The sequence below is a fragment of the Accipiter gentilis genome, chromosome 29 (genome assembly GCF_929443795.1).
Source record: "Accipiter gentilis chromosome 29, bAccGen1.1, whole genome shotgun sequence".
Taxonomy (NCBI): Eukaryota; Metazoa; Chordata; class Aves; order Accipitriformes; family Accipitridae; genus Astur; species Astur gentilis.
This window is the reverse complement of record NC_064908.1, coordinates 10,430,164-10,455,262: the sequence shown is the minus strand read 5'-3', so window position 1 is coordinate 10,455,262 and position 25,099 is coordinate 10,430,164. Positions and strand designations below refer to the sequence as shown.

Below are 25,099 nucleotides of genomic sequence, written 5' to 3'. Positions count from 1 at the left end.
GCCAACAAGATCCTGGGTTGCATCAAAAGAAGCGTGACCAGCAGGTCGAGGGAGGGGATTCTGCCTCTCTGCTCCTCTATGGTGAGACCCCACCTGCAATACTGCATCCAGATCTGGGGTCCCCAGCACAGTAAAGACATGGACCTGTTGGAGCAGGTTCAGAGGAGGGCCACAAAGATGATCAGAGGGATGGAACACCTCTCCTATGATGACAGGCTGAGAGAGTTGGGGTTGTTCAGCCTGGAGAAGAGAAGGCTCTGGGGAGACCTTACTGCAGCCTTTTAGTACTTAAAGGGGACCTACAGGAAAGACAGGGACAAACTTTTCAGCAGGGCCTGTTACAATAGGACAAGGGGTAATGGTTTTAAACTAAAAGAAGGTAGATTTAGACTAGATAGAAGGAAGAAATTTTTTACGATGAGGGTGAAACACTGGCATGGGTTGCCCAGAGAGGTGGTGGATGCCCCAACCCTGGAAACATCCAAAGTCAGCCTGGACAGGGCTCTGAGCAACCTGATCTAGTTGAAGATGTCCCTGCTCATTGCAGGGGGGGTGGACTAGACGACCTGTAAAGGTCCCTTCCAACCCAAACTATTGTATGATCTGTGCTGTATTTGCAAGGACACACCCCCAGGATATGAGTTATGTCCAACATAACCTAACGGACTTCTCACATGGGGTCATCTGTAGCATACATTTTGATGCTATAAGGACCATTACACATACACGTGTTACTGTTTCAGGGGCAGAGTGAAAGTCAGAGGAAGGGAGAAAGAATGGTTTTGTGCAGTCCCTACCAGGAGGATGCTTTCCCAGGCCATCCAACGTATGGGCAATACAGCTCTCCCCTGGATACGGTAGTAATCCCCACTGTAAAGATTCCTGCTCATGCCAAAGTCTGCAATCTTGATGGTGTAGTTGTTCCCCACCAGGCAGTTGCGAGTTGCCAGATCTCTGTGCACAAAATTCAGAGATGCTAAATACTTCATTCCAGAGGCAATCTGGGTGGCCATGTACAGCAGGTTAGAGTAGCTGCGTTAAAAGAAAACATAACAGAAAGAAAAATCAATAGTTACCCACGTTCAACTATTTCTTGCATTTGATGTGTTAACAGTGACCTGTTATTTTCTGCCATAACAGTGAAACTAAACTGTCTAGTTTCAGAGCACTAGCCCCCCCCCCGCACACCTGCCAGGCTAAGCCAAGCTCCTGAGCTGACTAAGCAAGAAAAGACAAGCTGTCCCTGAAATTCAGGACCCTTAAAATTTGACATCCTTTAGATTTTTAATATCAAGCATTAATCTCAAGATTTTCAAAGAGTTTATGCATCAAAGCACCAACTTTTTGCAGACACATGAAAAATTAAGCTGTACAATCTCAGAATCTCCTATCTTAACTGCTTAGCCTGGTATTTCAAACACTGCCACTATTGCATGCTTACATTAATATATGTATGTCACTTAACATTAAAGAGAGGTTACTTTTTTTTAATACATTTAATATTACTGAAAATATAAACATGCATGTTCCATCTAATATAATTTTAATTCCCCCATTAGCAAAATGAAGATAATAAGTTGCATGATACACAGACAGAGTTTGGACCATCTGACTTGCAGCATTCTTCACAGACTATTATTCTGTGATGCTCAGCTTGTTTCCCACTGTGCACGCTCAAATGCTTCACTCAACCAAGCATTTCTCAACAAATCTAAACAACTGTTCACAGTATTTCTCAGAAAAAGGTCAGAAAAAGAAAGTCTTAGTCTCCTCTGTGTTCTGGTGGCAATGAGAAAAGCTCTACCATGTTATCTAAATTACATGGTATAATGTGATACCTCTAATGATAATAGATCCAATCTATCTGTTCTAATCAATAGCTAAGCTATCGCTACAGCAATTCAGAGGCACTGGCAGGAGGGTCTGGTCATTGCTGCCCTCCCAGCCTTTCAGCATGGTGACTACCACAGCTCAGGAAGGTGACACTTGGCCCAGTCCCACAGTGAGCTCGATGTTTCTCCTGATCAGGGTGGACCTGTTGTGCCCCCAGAGAAGGAACTCTGCCACCCACTTGTACCTTGTTAACCTGGTTGTTGGCTTTTCACATTGGAGAGGGCATAGCCTCCAAGATCCTATGTTCTCCCCTCCCCCTGCTCAGCTGCAGTTGTCTCCCTGCCTGGAGCTGTTGCTCTTCCCACTCAAGAAGCCCAGTCTCTCCTGTCCCACCTGCACCCTGGCAGGGTCCTGGGCAGCAGCTACCTTTTGGCTCCCTGCCCCTCTGCTCAGCAAGCTCTGCAGGGCTTGTTGTCTGCAGCTCTGGATACAGAGGGGCAGGACAGGAGACACTTCTCAGCAGACTCATCTTCATTATTTCCTAGATAGCCAGAGAGACAGTAAAGTAAGGAGATGGATTTCAAACACCGAAGAGCCATAAGGACTTAAAAATGTGTGACCTCTCTGCCAGGTAAAGGGCTGGTTACCACATTTGGTGCATCAAATATTGGGCTTGAGACAGGTGGGATGGTTGGACCCTGCCACATCAATTACACACCCACAGGCACCGGCGGAGACAAGCTGCACTCTTTGGCAGGGGGATTCATTTCACTCTCAGTAAACAACTCCTATGTAGATATATATCTGAGCTAGTCATACTGGCTTCCTTTAATGTGAAACTGTATCTGGCTGGAAGGGACACAAGGAGAGGGTGAAGGATGAGCTGGAGAGAAAGAAAAACTAGACGTAGAGCCAAGTAATGGAAACCAAGGAAGAATAATGTGAGCAACAGTGCTGAAGTCAGGTAAGAGGTGAGGAGGAGATAAAGTAAGGACAGTCTGAGGCTTTGGCTAGGAAAAATAGCCGCAAGTCTAAAGGTGAAAGCCGTTTCAGATGTGCAGAAAGGGCAGGAGACTGGAGAGAGCTGGAATATGTTTCTACTCAGATGCAAATCCTCTCCCATCCTACAGTTCCTGGTGTGTCATGACTGCAGGATGCCAGTTTAACAGTCCCCAACAGGACCACTGACCACTGCCAGCTACTGGCAGAAACACTGGTGGTATCTCAACCCATGGTAAGACCAAGCCACCTCCTCTCTAGTCCATCAACAGAACTGGCTCTGCCTAACTACCTAGTTCTTGAACTATAAATAAATCTAATCCTTTGGGGAGGTACATGCCAAAGGCTAAGCAATGCAGCAATTTCTCATCAGTGCAGGTTTCTTTATCGAGCAGAATACATTAGTACTACACACAACTCTGCTCTGAGGAAAGGATTTCTGCAATAGTAGAGATGCTTTATGTTAAGATTTAATCCTTCTATAGAGGAGGGAGATAAGTGCCACCACTGACAGAAAATGGTTTTCTTTGCCAAATATTCTCCTTCTGTTGACTGATGAAATCTTTCCTTAGGGAAGCTCCACACTCAACTCCCCTCATGTAATATTCTTTAGACATCCAGAGAACATATGAACCTTTCTAAAAGCCTAAGAGACATTCTTGATTTTCATCCCAAAATTCTTGCTGTAATGCAACTGGCTCCCCATGTTAATGAAATATTTGATGCAAGCCCACTAACATAAACAGATAGTCACATCAGCAAACAATACATCTAAGCTGGTCACCGTGACCAGAACAGCCCACAGTCAGGGACATCTCATGGGAACACAGACCTCCAGACGCCTCAAGAACAACCTCCCATACAAAGCAGGACTACTGTCCACAGTATGTGCCATGGCAATGGCTGGGCTGGAGGAAGGTCACTGCCTGGAGCACGCAGCAGATGAAACTGGTAGCTCTGTATTGTTGATTTGTCCCAAAGATGGGCAGCTCCTCTTACCTGACACAAGGAATATTATTTGAAATGGCAAATTTGCTGTAGATCTCCCTCTGCGACAAGAACTGATTGAGGTCTCCATTTTCCATGTACTCTGTTATCATGCACAGTGGGTCATCACGCACACACACCCCCAGAAGCCGGATGATATTTGGGTTGTTCAACCGTGACATGATCTTGATCTCCTTCAGGAAATCATTTCTTGTAAAATAGAAAACACAGGTTTGAATCCTAAACTATTCCTTTGTCTAAGGAAAGCAGAAGCAGCATGTAAGAAAATCTCAGTTCAGAGACATTTACACTTCTGCACACAGTAAGTTTTAAAGCTGGTTCTGTGCTCATGTTCGACATTGACCCCTTCCCCAGCAAACACGATTAATACAGCATTTCAGTTTGACATTACGTCTATTCCTATTCCCCACTCCCTGCTTGCATCCTGTTCCTTACATGAACACACAGAACATAAACCAGAGACACATGACGCTCTCTTACAGAAGTCACCAGGGTTAACCTATGTGAAACTGTTGCTTGGAGAGTATTTGCTTTCCTTCTCAGATGGTCAGCATTGCGGATGCACTTACCTGGCTGTTTTGTTGACATCTGATCTCAGCATTTTCACTGCTACGAGAACCGGCTGGTGAGTGAATTCTGTAGACGAGACTCCCAGGAATTCCAGCAGGCCATCTGCTTCACAAAGGTGTACCTGCGGGGCAGAAGGCAGAGGCAACTATGAGAGCATGCACAGGCAGAAAACCAGAGGAAAAAACCGTCACATTGAGGTCACCGGTTTGGTCACCGCTGGCAGAATGACTAAGCAACTGATCTAATGAAGGTGACACTGTTCTGATCAGAAGCAGCCCATAGGTTGGCCCTAGATCCTGGACAAAATGTGTACATGACACTAGATAGCCCATGATGTAGGAACACACATGTATTGCAGCCTGATGTGTCCCCAGTTTACTGAATTTACTGAATTTACTGCATGTGTGCAGACTGGTGCAGTAGACTACTGGGGCAGTCCAATTCGCCCAGCAAATACTGGAGGTGTTCAGGAAGGCCACTGTGCTTAGAGTTGTCTGCTTTAATCTGCATATGCATGCAAACAGCACAGCTGCAGCAGGTTTGGTATGTAGAGCACATCACACCAGCCATACAAGTCCAGAACTGTCCTGCAGCCCAGCTTGAGTCACTGCTCAAACTCAACTGAGGAGCATGCAGGAATTAGACAGCTATCCAAAGTCCTTTAATTCCAGAAAAAAAAAGGGATGAAAACACGTGTGTGCCTGTGTGTCCGTGTATGTGTCTGTGTGTGGGTGACAAGAACACCTCACCCAGAGTTGAATACTCTAATGAGTACACAGAATTTCAAGTTTCTTCAGATAAATAAATGAATAAAAACATAAAATTACTGCCAAGGTTGTATAAGAAGGGGTGACAAGACACTTAAGAAGTTATCAGAATGAATATTCAAATGGAGAATTGCGCAAGACATGCTGGGGTGGGGAAAGTAGACAGACCCAAGAGTGTGGCATAGGAAAAAGGACTGGAGGAGGGCAGTAGACTGGATGTGTCAGTCAAAGACTTGCAGCAGTGAGGGTAATGTAATGGGAGCTTAATGAATTTTATATGAAGAAAGCAGCAAGAACTAATGTTACAAGCACGGCGGGGAGAAAAAGGAGACAGCATAGAATATGGAACAAACCCAACAGAACAAACAGAAACGAGAAGTACAAAGATGCTGCTGCAGTTACATGGAGAATGCAATCTGCTGTGGTGAAAGTACAGTCATGAGACTAGCAATAGGAAAGAGAGCCACAGTACTAAGTGCATGTATTACAAGCGCAGGTAATGTGTCACTGAGTCTAGGGAGTGGATGGTTAGGAGCAAGGAAGAAAAAAAGACTGAAAGAGAAGGAAGCTCTGAGTGGCGAGGTGAAAAAAGCAATGAGCCATGTTTCTAGAAGCAAGACTGCACGGTAAGCCAGAGGATGATGACCAGTTTGGTAAAGACTAAGGAGGTGAGAAGGAGAGACTGGAGAATGTGATGTGGCATATTTGCAAAAGTTAGAGAAAGAGCCTGTAATGTGAGGAAAGCAAGAGGCTGTGAATCAATCTCCAAGGAAAACGGAGATGGGAGAGCCTGGCTGCTGCTGTTTGACAACACAAAGGAGGAGGAGGAAAAAGCTTTGACAGTTATTAGAAGGACAGGAATGAGAAGGAAGGAGAAACCAGAAGCAAAATAACAAGAAAAAAATGCCTCTCTGTTTCACTTTTGGAACACAGCCCAAGACAGGGCAGGATCCAGGCAACAGCAGAAAGGGCTACACTGACAGCCAGGTGAAGAGGCTGAGGATGTCAGCACCTTCCCAATATACAGAATGATCCAGAAAGAAGTGAGGGGGACAGGGAAGGGGCTGGGGTAGGGAAGGTGTGTTGTCAGAAGGGAGAAATGATAAAGATGGACACATCACAGAGGAGGAAGCAGTCAGCAAAAGGCTGTGCTTTGTCAAAATGCAGGTAGAATTTAAGGCTGTGAGTGAGCAAAAGCTGGGAAGAAAAAACAGACAGTGGAAACGTGAGAGCAGGAGAGGGGAAGACCTATTCAGTATGGAACTAGGGATAGTGTGGAAATGAAGCACGGAGAGAAAAAAGGCAGGGTGAAAACATTCACAGCTTGAAAGGAGCTCAAGGAGTAAAGAGAAAGCTTGGAAGGTGACAGTTGCATGTATCATGCTGCCTGAGGCTTCTGACACAAACTGGGGCTTGAGCAATCAGCAATGCTAAAGGATATGTGAGGGCATCACAGTGCTTGGGAAATGTGTCTTTGCTTGGGTCAGCGTGCAGAGCCCCACCAAAACCTGCATCTGTTCACAGGAAAGCTGTTTTTACAGCTAGGATCCATCTGTCTTGGCTGGAGTCACTGCTAGAGTTTTCAAACTCACATGCCTAAAGGTGGGTGACAGCCATGTTTGAGATGTCCATGGAAGACAATGAAAACAGTCCAAATTCCCATCCCCACGTCTTTTCTATAAGGTCATAAACAGTGATATAGACAGCGAACAGAAAAAGTTTGCAAAGTTCATCTGTTGAGAAAGACTCGTATGGTACCAAGCAGCAGCCTCACAGGTGCAGAATGGGGCCCTCTAAAGCCTATCCTAAAGGACATCAGCTTTTCCCAATGCAAAGACATGTATTAAATAAAATACTGGTATGCAAAACCCTCCCCTCAGCCCCCAAGTATGAAGCAGTGCCAGAGAGGCAGCTCAGAAGATTCAGCTCTGCCAGGCATCTCCTTTCTGTTGGAGGAAAAGTGGAAGAGAATAGCTGTACCTCTCCAAACTGTCCTTCTCCCAGCTTCTCCTTGAGTCGCAGCTGCTGCCTTGGGAATTCACCCACTGAGATGTCCTTCTTGGTAAGTGAATCCACAGTGAGGGCTGGGACTGCATACATGTTGTTGCCAGTCACACCTTGCAGGTGGACAATATCTGTTTCAGCATAGTGAGGAACATTGTTCTGAAAGCCTTGGTGAGGAGTGGACTTAGTCAAGTCAGGCTCAGCATAGTCCCCACTGCACACTAAGGGGAAACCAAAGACAGGCAGAGTCAGACTCCCTTAAAACCAGTATGGCCCAGCTTCCACTCCCCTCAGTCCTCCAGACCTCTGGGAATTCAGCCTAGCTGCATGCCTACTACCTTGTACCAAGGTACACCCAGGTGGAAAACTCTGCTTTGTTTTAACTAGGGCTTAAACCAGAACAAGCAGCACTTCTGCAGACACCAGAATACCTGCAAAGTGCCAGCTATGCAGTTATGAGAGCTCAAGTTCTTGCCCAGACATGGAGGCATGAGTCTGGAGTGATTTCCTGTTTCTGATTCATCCTAAATATGACCTGTTCCCCTTACCTGATGCAGAGATGTTGTTTGCAACGTCAGACTTGCTCTGGATTCCTTTCCGCAACAAGAACTGGTTGAGGTTTCCATTTTCCATGTACTCTGTTAGCAAGCTACACTACCTCTTACAGCTTATTCACATAAATATCACGGGATAGCTCTTCATAAATAACTCCCTGGTCAGTATTACAGCAAACATTTGTTCTGCTTCAAATTCACATCCCGACTCAATCCAATCAGTCTCCCTGTGTAGTATAATGCTGGATCTTAGCAACCTGTCAGTGCTTGAGGAATGCAGCACTGGCCTTCCATTCACTAATCAGCACTGCCATCACTGAGTACAAAACACTGTTGGAAACATTCCCTTTTGCATGCATCCAAAAGCTCCCCAGGGGCTGGAAGCCAGGGCACCACTGACATTCTCTGCTGCATTTCCCTCTGTTTTTTCTAAGGGAATTTCAAAGAGCCCTTGCTTCAGGAAAAGGTGCTAAAGTTCTTCTCTGCCAGCCAGTCTGGACAGTCCAGGAGGGCTGCAGGCAGTAACTCCACTGCCAAGGAGCTGATGAGATGAATGACATGCGATTGCTATGATTGCCAAAACAAGCTCCTAAAAGATGACCTGGCTAACGTATAAACACAGTCTTCAAAGACAACAGTAAAAGGCCACCACCCTCTAGCAGGGCTGGTGCTCCATCTGCCAAAGTACATGCTAAAAAGTTTCAGAGCTCCAGTATATTGTCTTAGGTGCCTAGGTTAGTATTGTATTGGCTAGCAGTCAGAGAAATCACTTAGTGAGAACTGTCACATTTTAAAATCTGAGAGAAATAATAGAAGAATAAACACGTAACTTACCGAGACTGACAATTACATTACCTGAATCCTCTGCACTTTGGGAGAGCTCTGGAAGCTTTTGGAGCAGTGTAGCTGGCTGGTGATATTCCAAATCAAGTGGGAAAGCTCGTTCATAGGTGGGATTTGACTGGTGGATCTGGGTCTGGTTGTTGGCAATGGTGTAGCTGTAGAAGGAGAGGCGAACAGTGGCATCCTCCTCTAGGATTCGACGTGGGGCCTGCAAAAGAGAGAGAAAAAAACACTAAGGCAACGCTCAGTTGTTAAGTAATATATTGGTTGCAGCCACAGCACTTTCCAGTAACATCTTGGATAGGGCTGGCATTCTCCCCCTACTGTGAGATTAGAGTTTTAGCTGCTCTATGGAGCTGGGGAAAACCCTGTGCTTTCCACATAATTTTGAGCTCATTAGAGTTAATGCATAGTACTGAACTTGTGTCTGCAAAATAGCCCCACTGTATTACCTTTTCCAACCTTTTTTGAACATACTGCTTCCAAAGAATAATGATTATAATCATCAGGAGCAGAAGAATAATAGCCACAAGGCAGCCCACGAGGATGGAGGTATTGGAGTCATCTGCTTTCTCTCCTATCCAGGTGCTGGTTACTGAAGATGTGGTTTCTGCAATCATAGAGATATGAAGAAGAATTTGGAGTTAACAAAGCACAGGTTGTTACCTGTGCTGGCTAACCTCCTACATGTCCCTTCCTACAGTCTGGTACAGAAAAGATCTTAGGCAGCTTCCTGAGCATTAACATTAGCTGTATTCACATTTTGTTCTTATCAGAAATTCTCATTTCGGAGGCTTGCAGTTAAGAATTGTGCAGAGGACTTCTGCAGTCAAAGACTGTTCTTAGCATTGGAACAGATTCCAATACTGGATCCGTATTAGAACAGACAGTTTTCAGAGTTTCACTGGCTGCACATATGCCTTCAGCCCACTTACTCTGAGGCAGCCTTGGCCAGCTGAGGGACGAAGAAATAGCTGAGGCTTTGAGGACTGTAAGATGCATCCCTGTGCATGAGGACAATAACCAGGCCATACTTGGATCTCCCGAAATGGAGGGAGAGACTATGTTAACTAGGATGTTACTGTGAAATCCCCCAACACCTGAGGCCTTGGCACAGCTAAGTGACAGAAGTCCTTACCCCAGGTCCCCTCAGTAACATTGCACTCTGTTTCCAGGAGATCCGTTGTGCTTGTGGCTACCGTAACAAAATTAGGATTCACACTCTCCATGTCTGTGGAAGGGAACGGAAGGGAAGGTGTCAGTTCAACAAACAACCTCCCTGCTCCTACCAGCAGTCAGTGCAATCCTAACCACCACCCCTACCTTCCCAAGGAGGACAGGGCTGAGACCCATGCAGCAGGTCATGAACAGCATGAGCAGAGATACCTGCTCACTCAGCACTTCCCAGCACACCTGCAGGACAAGCCTCTGCGTTGAGCAGCACGTACATCCTGACCACAGCAAAACACTAGTGTGTGTAGGATGCTTCCCTGAGTTTGGCCAGACACGGGACTGGAGCAAGAGCCTTTTTTCCATTTTAGCGTGATTGTAAGAATTGCCATCCCGGCCTAGACCATGAGTCTGCCAAGTCCCACGTGTGACGGAGGGTAGCCAGGAGGGGCTGCTATGAGCAAGATAAGCAACAAGCTGCAATCAGAGCACTCCTTCCCCAGGAATGTCATCTCACTATAGCTGATTAGGGACCTTCCAGTAGGAAGCTATAGCTAGATCACTTTGCTGTCAGTGCTGGCGGTTTTCTCCAAGACTCTTGTCCATCCCATTTTAGAGCTTTTTAAAGCACCTCATGGCACTGACTTCTGCATCATAGTTAAGAATTTTTTAAGAAAAAAAAAAGTCAGCTTATTTTTCATAATGTGCTAACTTCATCATCATCTGTAGATACACTTAAATTATTCATAACAAAATACTTGGTAAAGAGAAGTAAAAATCAACCCTATAACCAGCAGGCAACTGTCTCAAAAAGAAGAAACGCTCTATAGTCCAATTTTTGGTTGCTCTGGTTGTGCTTCTGCACATGTGCATCAATATTAGCCTGAAAAGCATCCATCGTAGACTGGATCTTTCTGCCCCTTCATTGCCCTTCCAACCCTTCTCAGTGCTTCTGCTACCTCCTCCTCCTCCCCATCATGTAGCCCCACAGCACCCTGCACTCATGTTAACCCCACGTCCTGCACCTCCACATCATCTCTTTTGCTCTCTGTCCTTCACCAGATCTGCTTGACTGAAGGAATACTCACCTGACTGGAAGGAAATCTCGCTCATCATCATCCAGGTGTCAGCAAAGTAGAAGCGGCAAAGTATGGCTTTACCTACACGCTGATTGAGGGGGACAGTCACGAACCTAGCACTGGGGTTTTTGTCATCTAAGACAGTTGCCACTCCAACAGGTTCAGACTCCCAGTCTGCAATCAGGCGTGGTTTGAACAGACACTCCACTTTTTGGAAGATCTTCACCCCCTTGGAAAACATGTTGTTACAATGTACCTAGGAAGAAGGGAATAGATCAATCAGACTGGAAGATCTACTAAAAAGTAAATCAAGCCTCACGGATTTTCTGTTAATGAAGATTTTCTATTTCTATTATCTCCCTGTATGAATACTCCTAACCCAGAATGAGTAACTTGTTTCAGTATAGCTCCAGCCACTTGTAGCGTGCAATGAGAACATTTGCGCAAAAAGTTATTCTGAAATAGCTCTTAACTTCACATGCAAAAGCTACATTAATGGTCAAATTTTAGCAGGGTCTTCAAAAGGCCCATATAAAAATCTATCAAACAAGCCCTGTACTAATTATAAAGCCTCACAGACCTATTCTCCTTGAACATATATCCAAAGAAGGGAATGAAAAACCACACCTGAGCTCCAGCCTCTTTTAGAAAGCCTTCAGCATCTGCAGTCTAAGCTAATTTCTTCCAAAATAAATGATACAAGCTCAAGAAGATATTCCCCTGACATACAGCAGCTCTTCTGCTGTGCTTGCACCTTGAAGACAACAGAAGACCTAAGTTTTAAGAAAACCATCATGTAAGCCTGCATCCATCAACCTCTCCTGGTGGCTCATCACCAGGTTGTCCCTGCTGCAATGGCACCACTGATTTAGCTAATGATGCTGGAATTTAAACTGCAATCACTATGCTGCCAAGCTAACATCTCACTAAAACAAAGGCATCCTCTCATCTCCGAGTTACAGCTCCACATAGTCTGCTTTCAGACTATGCGGTTCACAAAATGCTTTCAGGCTGACTTGACACCTCCATACTTGGGAGGTTTGTTTTACCCTCCCAAGAGCTCATAGCAACTTTCTCCTTTCCTGCTCTTGGGCTGCACTCAAACCAAGAAGCTACAGCATAAAAGTGACATCTCCCTCTATCTGGGTTGCGGCACTGCAGACCCATCAACACCAAACACCTGGCACTCTCCCAGGCCTCCAGCACTTCCAATGAAGCAGGCTTCAAAGAGGGACAAGGCTTGTAAGGATCCTTTACACTGTTCCACTGTCTGTCTTCAATGAAAATGTTGCCCTGCACCTTTTTTAAAAATAAACAAAAAAACCAAAAAAACCCACCATGACAGTTTAAGTTCTGTCATGCAGTCCTGAAGATGTTGACCACAGTATCTTGGCACTGCAGACAGTGACCAGGAACCAGAAAGAATAAGGTCACCCTTAAAGTCTTCAGTATCCCTCAGACTACTCCACTTTCATAGCCATGGTCATCCAACCCTCCCTAGCAACTCTAGAAATTACTTCCTAATGACTGTGGAGTATTAGCAACTGCGACAACAACAGTTTCCAGACTAACTGCAGCTTTGAAGCCTATTAATCGCTTGGCCTCTGCGAGGACTTGTAGTGAATAGCAATGAAGCAGTAATGAGGACGACAGGCCTGATGAGCAGTAAAAAGACAGAAGAAGGGTATTTGTGTATAATTAGGAACAGAGGAAGCTTAGACAACATTATTCAATAAGGAGAAATAGTCATCCATAACAAGGCAGGAAAGCCTGATGCCTGCAATATACAACTTGTGCCCTATTTGGACAGGAGTTGGATATGTTTGCATCTTGTACTGATACAGAGACACTTTCTATTTGAAACACCACCTACTAAAGTCCAATTTTACAATATGCAAGTCTAAGTAATTTGCAATGCAGCTGCAGTATTTGCTAACATTTATTTTTAATACTTTTTTGGATACTGGGGAATTTCAGAAGACTGGGATAAAGCTAACAGATATGAAGGTACAAAAAAGTATTTACAGACCACCTAGCCTATACAAATTAAATGCAAAGCTGAAACAGGCAACATTCAATAAATAATCAAGAATAATTTAAGCTAACCAACACAGCTTTATAATGAAATACTAGATGAGGTAGCTATTTTTACGAGCTTGTGTGTTTGGTTGATCAGAACAGCTGTGTTTACATGGCAGACTTTTGCAAGGCATTTTATTTACTTATAACATCTGACTCCAATTAACATAGTATGAATTCATGAATTATATTAATTTGATTAAAAATTGGCAACTAGCAAGTCTTACAAATTTTAAGGCACAAGTTCTTCTCTAGGTGTTTTTCTAACAGGAATGTATTCCTAGCTCAAGGTTATTTGCAACCTTTTTCAATGATCTGAAAGAGACTGCAGAATCACTAGCAATAAAATAAATTAAGTGGGGAAAAAAATAAATCAAAGTTTCCTAAAATAATCTGAAGTTTTCAGGATTGACTCATTTCAGGGTAGTGAACTCAGGAACAAATTGTAAGTGATGCTTTCTACACTGGACTTTTACCCTGGACACCAATAACTTTGAACTGACTTTTAGCATGATACCAAAGTTTTAATGAATACTGGCTCCCTATCCGTTGGCTAGGAGTACTAATATGATCACAAGATTGATAAACAAAGAAGAATCATCAGAAAGCAGGGAATTGGTACCATTCTTTTATGCAGTTTGATGGGAAGCCTGCACCCAGTTCCGGTCTCTATATCCAAGGAGTAGTGGCAAAGAAAGGATTGGAAGATAGCTACAAAAATGACCCTGGATCTCACAGGGAAAGCATTAAGAAGTTCAGCCAACTTAGTTTACTGAAGCAAAGATTAAGAGAGTGGTTTAATCACAGTGTAGAAGCAGGAAAATTTCTGAGAAGGCAGGACTCTCTATTTTTGTCAGTGAAAGCAGGCTAAAAGCCATTGGTTGCAAGTTAAAAATAGACAAAATAAAACTAGGGTAAGTAACCACCAAAACAGTTTACTTAAGGATGTGGTGGGTTCTCCCTCATTTGAAATCTCTACAAGAAAAGCCACCAATCCTTTGTAAAAGATTCTGCTGTTTACTACAGACTCAAAGTTCAGCTCATCCTTTTCCTGTATGTTTAAGTAATTTCCCACAGCACAAGCACAGATTGAGGCATCCAGCGAAATTTTTGGTCGAAATGGAAGCACAACCACATTCTTTTACCTGAAAGGTGAGTCAGGCAGCCCCTAGACAGTAACTAGCCTACATCCTAAATCCATCTTCAGCTACCTAACCACTGCTTCAGGTGTCTGCTTTTTATTCCTTTAAGCCAAATACTGAAAGAAGAGTGTCCAAGCTCTGGAGAGGCAAGTGTTCCCCTGCTTCACCCTTCTACACTAGCAAACTTGGGACATCTGCTGCTCAAATTCTGCCTATGGTAGACTCTGCTGTCAGGCACCTTGTATCCTCCTGCTTTGGGAAGAAGACCCAAAGAGACAATCTGGGAGCATACAGACCCAAACCCCACTCCAGGCTGCTGGAGAGGGACAATGCTGACTACCTTCATGGAAGTGAAGTTCCGTGGTCGGTCAAACTGGAACTCCATTTCAACAGAGCCTGTGCTGAAGCTCTCATTCTTCCAGCCAACGTAGTCATAGCCTGGCCACACACGGTACTGATGGCTCTGTGTGAAATCGTCCAGTCCTAGCACACCATCTGTCAGCTGGCCCAGACCACCGTACAAGTGCCTAGCAAGAAAGAACCAACAGTTAGGCAGAATACCAGCCAGGAGAACTCATATGTGAAAGCACGTGGGTCCTTCAACTGGTACCAGGAAAACATTAGTTAATTTACTCTTAACCCATCCTGGACAAGAACTCATTCCCTGTTCTTATGCAATATCACCTTTATGTTGTTTGGGCTGGGCTTTTAAAATCTTTCCCTGCTTGGGAAAAGGCAGAAGTTTTTGCCTGACAAAGCCAAGCTACAAGCAGAGTTTCTTGAGAATCTAAACTAAGACTACAGAAAATGACACTGTATGCTCTCCAGAGTGCTTTAATTGCAGCATTTCATCATGGAGCTGAATGGGAGGAACACTGCTCCAATCCTGTCCTGGGGGAACCAGCAGGGAAAGTTTTGCAGGCAGGCACAGAAAAGCAGGAAAAAGAACAGCAAGACCATGGGCAGCCACAGCCAGTTCTAACTGGGATAATTTCTGGCATTGCTCCTTGTGTAAGTAGAGTGTTACCAGCTCCATTTCCAAGGCTGGTTAGACTCTTTGCCCAGGACCCTGCCTCATTCTACTTCTTATCTGAGAGTGCAGAGCCCACTATACAGTTTTCTAGCACAGTCCCAGAGTAGATGATGCCAGATGTGGTACACTCCTGACCCACCTACCTTCTGGGAGCCATCCCTGGCATGTCCCTTGTCCTATAGCAGGGACATGCACACAGTTCAGCTGTATTAGTGCCTGAACTTGCTCCCTGGACCTGTTTCATTCAGCTGCTTCTAGGCAGTCTTTGTAACCTGGGCTGGGCCGCTGCTACATGCACTGAAGCTCTACAAGTCCATTCCAGGTGAGCCCTCCTGTCTCAAACTAGAATTTGCACAGGTATGCATGCCTTTGAACTCCAAAACAGGATTAACAGCTGGAAGAGGCAGACTCCTGCTTCCAGGCCAGTCAGGCACATGACCTAGAGGTTAAGGAGTTTGAAAGAATCCTTCCTTAGCACATTGGGTTTTGTGCCTACATCTGTAGCTCCCTGACACTCCCCAGCAGGGCCACCTTCCTAAGCTAGTGCTGGACAGCTGAGCGCAACACCTACATCTTTCTGCGCGTAAATTTATTTTGTTGTTTTTTGTTTTTTTTAATATCCAATCCCTACTATATCAGTTCAGCTTGAAAGCATCAGATATTAACATATAAAGACATTGTTACCCAGTATCTTGCAACATCCTACAAGCATGAAGAATGTACTTTCCAACCCATTGTTTTAGCCTCCAGCACGAAAAAACACAAATAAGTTTATAAAAATCACCTCTAAGCATAAAAAAAAATTCAGGCAACACTAAAAATTTTCAGGACTTTAATGACAACTGAAGCAGGACATATAATAAAAGCACCTTAAGTCAATGGATGACACCAGGTCACTGAAGAGACACTGTCAGATCACTTATTAGGCACATTCCTGCATAGGCAGGAATATGCTGCCTCAAGAGGATACCCATGCCCAAGTTTGTCTGAGGTTTCAAGCAGCTGAAACACACTCAAATCTGTACTTATAGCAAAGAAAGTGGTCACACTAAGTGTCTGAAAGTTCAGCCAGTTATTTAATATTTCAGATACAGACTCTTAATGAACTCTCCTTCCATGAAAGCCAACTATTAGGTTAACCAGACACCTCAAAATGTTAATAACATGCCACCCTACCTAACTAATCTCAGTGATGTGAAAAATTAACAGACCTTGTAATGAGCCGTCAAAATCCAGTTACTTTAGGCTTTTTGACTCCAAATTGGAAAAGCATCATACCCAAGAAATCTTTACAGTGAGTAATTGGCCACCTTCCTCTCATACCACATTGGCAGTGGTGCCTCTGCTGACCTGGAGCTTCTCACAGGGAGTGATGCAGTTTTCCAAGTTGTTTCAAGTCCACCAGAGCTCTGTTTTCAAAAACAATATCTCAAATCTGTCCAGAAGCTCACAGGTATCAAGTGCAGGCCTAGAGTTCAGGTGTTGCGCACTTTCTCGGATGCCCAGTTTACCCTGGAGACTTCCTGCAACAGTTTAAGATGCAGTCTGCTAGAGAATGCATTTCAGATGTCAAACTGCAGAAGCAACAAAGGCAATGAAGAGGGGAAGGATCTTCATCTAATCCAGGGACACTGGGACTGCACAGGTAGAAGGTCCAGCTGGCTCTCTAACTCCAATCTGGGGCAACAAAAGAGTAGCAGCACCTTATAGTTTGCGGTATCAACAACAGCTTAAGGCTATACCTGAACCAACAAAGAAATCAGTGCAATGAATATGGTCACAATTAGAGACCAAGAGTAAGGAGGGCTTTAAGGCAATCGGACACACCAGGACTGTGTCATCACATCGTGTAAAGATGGAAGCTATGAACAAAGACAGCACTTAGCTGTATACAGACACACTCTTCTCTTTAAAGAGAAGCAACGACAACTTCCAATAACAAAGAAATTATTTCTCTCCTGCCAGCCTTTGTGAGCTGGGGGAAAGTAATCTGATGCATCCTGACCCCATGCCCTCCTTTAAAAAACAGCAACTAACAATGTGTCAAAGGGCCTGGAATAACAAACTTACAATACTTTGGAGAAGCAGTAGGTTAGCTTACAGCTCTGGAGGTCTCAAAGAAATGTTTGGGATACAAGATACCAGTGACAGGGCAAGTAGGAAAGAAGAGATAACTTGCACAGTGACCGAGAGAGAACAGGACGACTTCTCCCACCTGCGCTCCTGGTATCCATCATAGGTCGAGTCATTCAGATAAACGATGGGGAAGCCAGGAGCCGCTATTGTCCCTCCTTCAGGGATGCTATAGGATGCCAAACCATCTAAAAAAGAAGGCCATATACCTCAGAAATACAGCAGCAACAGCCTTCCATCATCTCTGTCCATATGATCCTTTTATTTATGATGTGGACCAACAGAAGCAGTTCCGTGGGCCTGGGATTCCCTCTGCACATGTGGGGACGCAGGTGAGTCCCAGTCAGCATTGTATAAGGACTACTTTCCAGTGACAGGCATGGAAATTGCTACTTACCATACCAGACACAGCCATAGAGCTCCACCCTCATACAGACAGTCATTGGCATCTCTGTCACAGGAATCACCCGGATAAAACGAGCAATGATGGGAGGCCGAAGATCTTTCAAGACCACATCGTAAGTATCAATGTTGCCTTGGATCACCTGGAGAAGAGAGATCCTTACTAGCAACTTCTCTCTATTGTGCTGTTCATTTGTACAGTGATGTACTTGTACCCTATCATTTGACACTGGGAAGCTGTCCCATGCAGTATCTGCAGAGGGTTAGCTGCTGCTGCTCCCCTCCTCCTACCTGGTACATGGCTTACAGGGTGAAGGATGCTGCCATTTCACCTCCTGTCCACTGCAGACCTATACCAGGCAGTACTCTGAGGGAGAGGAGAAAGGCAGGTGGGAGATGAATGTACATGTGGACTGTATGTTGCAGAGAGCTCCGGTTACTAGTACATAACCTCTCTTTCTTCAAGTGAGTCTCCATGTACATTCCAACAACAGGCAACTGAGCACATGCCCTCATCACTAGTTACCTGGTGGAGGGTCCTGATGTCCTTTCTCTATAAGCCAACAAAATTCCAGAGGTGCTGCAGTGTTTCGGGGATGAAAGTGCAAGCAGCTGCACAGATGTCTTGAACTGAAGTGTTCAGCATTACCATAGTCACCCCATCCTGCTGAAATACAGTCTGATATGGCACGGAATTTCACCCTCCCCTTCCCCTCAGTTTCACTACGGTTCTGGGAACAATCCACTATTTATTTTGACAGTCAGTGTACAGAAACAGCTGAAGCTGTCAATCCCCCAGGAGTGGACACAAAGTGCCTAAGAGATTTTTTTGAAAGGATTTGGACTTATGGAAACAAAATAAGAACACCTTTGATATCAAAAGTCTGAATTACAAGTGTGAGGGCTCCTGCTCAAAGGTGCTATTGGTGGGAAGGATGAATCAGACTGAGGTTACTCAAAAGACCATGTAGATTGCAATTGTTGATGTATAGGCAATTTAAAAGATGAGGGAGGCCAACAAGGGAGCAGAAAGGTGGCTTCGTCTTCATGGCAGCAGAGAAGATCTCCAGAGAGTGAGTGTGGCTGGACAGTCCATCGAGGAGTGAGAGACCTTATTGTATCACAAAAAGAAACCACTCCAAAGACTGCATCTCCCTGAAGAGCCAGCCACATCTGGTGGTCTACTGGACTGCACCGGGATAGCTGTGAAACAGCTTCCCGCACCTGGTTGGACAGTTCTACAAAGGTGCACAGTCCCAGGACTTGACCAAAGAAAACAGAAGAAAAGCCAAAAAGTAAGCTTGCTTCCTCATCCTCTTCAGCTCCTCAACAGGCTTTTAAATCTGCAGCCTCTTAATATCCCTCTTCCTAGGAGAAACACCCATGACTTCTTCCAGTGAAGTAGGGACACGTAAGTAATCCTTGCCTTCAGGAACCAAGTGACAGTGATTAACCCTTTTGGCCATCAGATGGCCTAAGACAAGAGGCCTGGTAGGAGATAAAACCCAAGAGCAGACAACATATGGCAGAGTATCTCACATCTTCATCACAGAAGTTGGACAGATCCTCTGGAGTTGACTGTTTGGCAGGGAATCTCTGAGGTGGCAGATATGTCAAGCCAAAAAGTCCTAGATGGACACAGTGCGGACAGAGTAAAAGGAAGAAAGCTTCAGCCACCCCCCTCAGAAAAAGGTATCTTTGAACAGTGGAAGAGCTGACATTTTTGCCTGTCCTATACAGACATCTTCTGAGAAGCAAAAGAGAAGATGCACTTTGCTTAGCACCTCCACAAGGTGGGGTTGCTGCTATTGAGCACACAGTTTCTCAGGGCCAAAAAACCCGAAGTGAATTAGCTGTATGTGGAACAAACTCAGCACCAGTTTCCAGTCCTGGTTGCTACTGATGCCAATGTTCCCAACATCAAGAACAAAGCGGTGCTGCTGGCAAACAACTGTAGGTGGCTGATACCAGAAGTTGATGAGGGACCAGGACCTAATGGTGCTGCGCCGTGCAACATTAGTGCCAACGGAGAGGACCATCCTTAACCTATGTCAGAGTCAAGGGGACCCCAAATTGCCTCTTTGCCTTTACTGAGCAAATTAAAGCTGAAAGTGACTTTACTGGTAAAGCAGCAGCATGTACTACCTGGCTGACACTTAGCAGCACAGTGAAGGGGTTTATTTGTTTTTTTTGACTGAAACCAATTGTGTGATCCCCTTGGACAGACACATACCAAGATGGGCTCACATAGTCACACTGAACTATCAGTGATTGGGCATCTATCAACCACAGGACTGGAAGAGGCCTTCTTAATGCATACAAATAAGTAGTAGGATCTTGCAGCTCCATCTGCACCTCATTCCAAGGTCAGAATGATTTTACAGGACATTTTTACCAAATTATTTGACCAGACAGCAGTGCTTCTAAAATATGGATTCACTAATGGAATATGTGACATGTTACTGGTGACACATTTTGAAAAATATGTTTTATGGAAAGTCATTTTTCAGAGGAGCTGAAATGGCAGGAATTGTACCCCATTCTGTATGTCCAGAGCAATAGGAACAGAGGAGCAGAAGCATCTTCGCTAAGTATACCAGGAGGGAAAACTTTTCGGACTCATGCAATGGGGAACAGATACACACACACTGACAATATATGTGTATTTCCACATATATAGAATAGAATAGAGGATGGCTCAAATTATAGCATAACAACACAGCTGAATACACGCTCATTACCTTATTATGGCCTGGAGATCTTGCAAAAATTGACCCATACTAAATCATAACACCTGACACTAACACAGTCCTGAGGGCCCAAGAACACTGCTCTGCACAGGACTGGGGTGGGAGACAAGGGGCATTTAGCCGCTTGTGGACAGTGTAACCAATTGAATTCTGGTATAACTAAAAGATGCAGACAGACTTCACCTAAGTACCAACAAAGAACAGTTAACCCCATGGAGTTTAAACTTCCCCTCCCATCCTGCAAACACAGTGTTTGTTTGTAGCACACACCAAAACATGAGGGATGGGCAAGATAATGGTAATGGCTAAATAGCCAAAGGTCTGAGTGAGCAAATAATTCATTAACAAGCTAGAAGCTATTACTTAACACTGCAATACAGACCCCACTGTGACTTCCAAAGCACCCCCAGTGCCATAAAACATCACCACACCCAGTACCTTTCTAGTCTGGCTTAGGTCTTCAGACTCCACAAGCCAGCCTGAGGCAGGGTGATCAGGTCAGACGAGCTGCAGATGAGAGAGGGGATTCCTTCCCAGGGAAAGTTTAATAAAGGCTTATGAACATGACCAGAGCACATCCAGTGCTAAGCTGTGTGCTCAAGTCTGGAGATAGCAGGAGACAACTGTGGTGAGCAGGGAAGCATCTCTGAGTGTATGCACTCAGCACATTTCTTACCCTCTAAAATCCCTCCTCTTCATTGCTCCCTACATTCAACACTCATCAAGAAACTCATCTCCATTCCCTGCCACCCCCTCCCTTTTTTTAATCACAAAGCAGGCATTTGCTTCGCAGCTTCCAATTTAGAAGAAGTGTCTGGCTGGTAGAGGGACATTCACATGATATTTTGAACATGCACAGAAAGGTAGTGAAGAACCACAGTTTTCAGTGATGGCAATGGCTGGGATCTGGGGGATTAGGTCAGGGGAATAACAGTCTAACATCATAGCAAACACAGGACTAAGGCAGAGGACACTAAATGCCTGACAGAAGAGTCAGGATAAAGTACAATGCACTAGGCAGTACGTAGAGGATGTGCCTTCTACAGTCTAGTTCTTTATGACTGTGTGCTCCATAATTCAGTTCCTACTACACTCACCTTCCTGCCCTGACGATCTTTCCAGGAGATCCAGCGCTCTCCATTGCGGCTATAGTCAATTCGGTAAGCACGGGCAAATTCTTTGCCTGTGGCACGGGCATGCCGTCCCTGAGTCCCAATCAAGGTAATGAAGAAGAGCTTATGCAGGTCAATTTGAAGGAACTGTACATCTTCTGGTTGCAACAAGCCAGCCGGGCACCAGGCTCCATCCCCCTCTTCCCTTTGTAACCTGAGGGGAAAACCACACACATTAAAAAAAAAAAAAAGACACTTCCAAGGATCCAGCCTTCCCAGTAACTGAGGAAACACCTTGAAACTTTGAGAATTGGGAGAAAGAAACCAGATCAGCAAGTGAGACCTGACAGCTGGCTACCAAATACCTCTCCCCTTCAGAGTGATGGTCAATTGAGACTTAAGACTCCTGTAGCCAGTTTTGTCCTGTTAAGAACAACTCCGTCAGTTTCAGGTATCTTTCATTAACTGTTAGAAGTAATTTCTTTCCCAGATACATACTTCCATGTTGATCAGAAACAACTATGCTACTCAGTAGGTAACTGCATACTGCATGCTCTTTAGCACCTTCCTAGTAAAGTGCATACTCACTTCTCCTAAACCCCATAGAGTAAGGCCTGAACCTCTGCTTGACCAACTGCTACAGCTCTAACAGGCACAAAGAGGAGAGATCTTAAAAATACGTTTTAGAAAGAAAAGCTCTGCCCATCTACAAATTATTCTGGGTCATCTCAACGCATCTTTCACACTTCCTTCATTCATCAGAGCTGCTTGTGCAGGACACTGCTAGGTGTATGATGTTAAAGGTCTGCTTCCAAGTTGAACATTATGACACCAGCTGCAAAGGTTAAGGCTTTTATCCTTGGAGATTGCATGCCGAGCAGAGTGTTGTAGCAATCACCAGGTGGAGCCACTAAAGGAAACACTGCCTTACCTAGGCTTCTGTAGGCTCAGCTGTGCAAGCCACAAGGTGGTGAGAGTTTTAAATGTGAAAAATTTATCCAGACACAAAAAGACCACATAGGCTTTTTAGCAACAGGGATTTCTTAGCAAACAGCAAGCCCATGAAGGGCCCTTGTCTTTCAGACAGCAATTCCTGTCTCTGACAGGATCAGTGAGTGCCAACCCCTGCATCAAGGAAGGCAGTACTCAGGAGACACTGAAGGTCAAGTCACAGGCTAGAGAAGATTTTTGTCTCACATTGGTCAGCTGTTAGTGCAAGTCTTTCTTACGGTGAAGTGGCAAGTAAAAGAAGTTCTAAGAAAGGCAGAAAGGGTGACTATGAAATGACAGGGACAGACATCTGCATAGGACAACTATGACCTCTAACAAAATTAAGTCAGCTAGAGGGGTGCCTTCACATCTTCACCCTCTGGACATCCAGCTGCCCTGGCAAAGAGATGATGGTAACAGATGGTAAGTGATACCTGAAGTATTTGCAGAACTGGAGATAAGCCCTGTCTCAGAAGAAAGTAAGTCTCCCAGCTTTCAGACCCACAGGCTTGTTCAAACTCCATTAAAACACATGACACTTAGCATCTTTGCTTTACCACAGACTAAGAAAAAAAAAAATCAAGCACTAGGAAAATTTTATGATTTTGAACTGCCCAAATTCATCATAAAAATGAAAGTATCACAATTAACCTGAAATTCGCATCTAACTTGCACCAAAAATGTAGGAATGTTTGGTATCATCATTATAAACAATTCTAAGGAAACTTACATTTTTAAGTATTTTGCAAATCATCAGTTAGTAGCTTTGAGAAATGAAATGACAAAAAATGAAAAGCCAAGCTTATGAGAAAGACTGTAGTACTGCTTGACATTGAAAGAAAATCCTTTAGCTACTTTTTAACAATTCCTTAACTCTGCAGTTTCCAGGTTTTTGAGCCCATTTCCTTAATAGGATGCAGTTGAAAAGTTCATCGTTGTAAATGATTTCCTATGATTTATTTTAAAGCGCTCTACAAGAATCCCAGGGGCACTGTCTCTAGCTGACCTGTAAGTCACAAATCCATATAGAGATTTATTCACAGACCTATAGGAAGATGAGGGTCGGAAGCAACCTCTGCAAGTCTCTAGTCCAATCTCCTGCTCACAGCAGGGCTAACTCCAAAGTAACAGTGTGCTGCTCAAGGCCTGGAGACACCATCACGTCTCTGGGTACCTGCCCCATCAATTCATTCTCATGGGGATGGATTATTTTTTTTTCTTAATATTGAATCAGAATTTCCTGTATTAAAGCTTGTAACCAAGACCATTGCCTCTTGGTCTTTCACTATGCACTAATTAGATTTAACATAGAAGCAGTGAACAAGCTAAACAAACAGGTTTCTTTAAGGGTGAGGGAACTTCTTCCTCAATCACATATTGGATATCTAGATGAAAAAAAGGATTACATTTTTTGCCAGAGATTAACCTACCGTGCATACTGAGGTCCTGTGGAATCATACCACTGGCTGGAAGCCGTGATGTCTTCATCTCGTATCGTCCCTTCATGCATACCCAAAGGGTAACGGCATATAGCTGAAAATGGGAACACAAGCAAGTAAAAAAAGATCAGTACCAATTCTTCCTAAATCACCAGACAAGTTTAATTAAAAGGCTATCATGTCTAGGGAATAAACATGGTAATGATAAAATAGAGAATGCAAATAAAAAGGATGAAATACTTCATAATTACCATAAACTGAAATTGTAGTAATGAAATACACTCACAGTTAATATCATTCAGCAGAGTCCTGGCAAGGCAAAAACTTTACAAAGAAACACTTTAAGAACATGAAATCCAAACCATACTAGTGTTACTGGTTGTACAGGCGTATTTTACAATGAAAAATTATTTATCAATAATGATGCAACATAGAATGGATGTATTTGTTAAAAGATTTTTCTTCCTGTGGAATAAACTGGATGCTTGACTTGCATTCAAATAGGAACAATTATTTTCACCAGTCCAGTAACAAGTGAGAAGTCAAACAGCTTCTATTACAGATTACTAGACTAGCTTATGGAAACATCTGCTGTGTCGTGTCACTGCAGGTTAGAGCTCACACTTGAACACAAGCCCCTGACCATCCACACTGCCCCATCCTAGTCTGTTCCCTGCCTCCACATGGAGCAAGCACTTCTCTCCAGGCTTGAGAAGACTCTTAAACCTGGTGCTGCCAGAGAGTACAGACACAACTGGCTCAAGCCACGGAGCTCTACAAGCTCAATACGGCTCACTACACCAAAGACAGTGCAGATGTAGCTTACAAATCCAAGCTGGCCAAGCTCTCTCCCCTGACACAAGTTTTTAAATATGTCTTGGAGTATTAGAGATGTTTCAGAAAACTCAAAATCTTAATGTGTTCATTAAGGCTCAGTATTCAAAACAGGCAAGCAAGATATTTTTGTCAGACTGACATCAACAGGAGATTTAGAAGAAAGTTATATGTGATTAAATCATGAAACAATTAAAATGCAAAAACATAGTCAATGGCAAGTCCCCCCCAAAAAAGGAAATGGGACTTTCCCATAGATCTTTCGTCTTTGTCCTCTGAGCTCACAACAGCCCCAGCTCCTCCCCTGTCTGCAGTGACACAGACAAGTGCCAGCATGTGCTTCAGTCACTCCAGAGTG

At 44.2% G+C, this 25,099-nt stretch overlaps 1 protein-coding gene across 4 annotated transcripts in view; it reads right to left on the bottom strand.

Moving 5' to 3' along the window:
* Window positions 1–25,099, bottom strand: part of LOC126052307 (discoidin domain-containing receptor 2-like) — a 63,341-nt gene that overhangs the window by 5,309 nt on the left and 32,933 nt on the right. For all 4 annotated transcript variants that reach the window (XM_049832828.1, XM_049832829.1, XM_049832830.1 and 1 more), the window contains exons 3-15: window positions 23,899–24,001; window positions 21,464–21,692; window positions 17,612–17,759; window positions 17,297–17,402; window positions 14,389–14,575; window positions 10,837–11,083; window positions 9,717–9,809; window positions 9,031–9,188; window positions 8,591–8,786; window positions 7,158–7,402; window positions 4,410–4,531; window positions 3,832–4,029; window positions 798–1,032 (exon numbers count right to left, since the gene is read on the bottom strand). In XM_049832828.1, coding sequence (XP_049688785.1) covers window positions 798–1,032; window positions 3,832–4,029; window positions 4,410–4,531; window positions 7,158–7,402; window positions 8,591–8,786; window positions 9,031–9,188; window positions 9,717–9,809; window positions 10,837–11,083; window positions 14,389–14,575; window positions 17,297–17,402; window positions 17,612–17,759; window positions 21,464–21,692; window positions 23,899–24,001 — 2,267 coding nt within the window. The remainder of the gene's footprint in view (window positions 1–797; window positions 1,033–3,831; window positions 4,030–4,409; window positions 4,532–7,157; window positions 7,403–8,590; window positions 8,787–9,030; window positions 9,189–9,716; window positions 9,810–10,836; window positions 11,084–14,388; window positions 14,576–17,296; window positions 17,403–17,611; window positions 17,760–21,463; window positions 21,693–23,898; window positions 24,002–25,099) is intronic.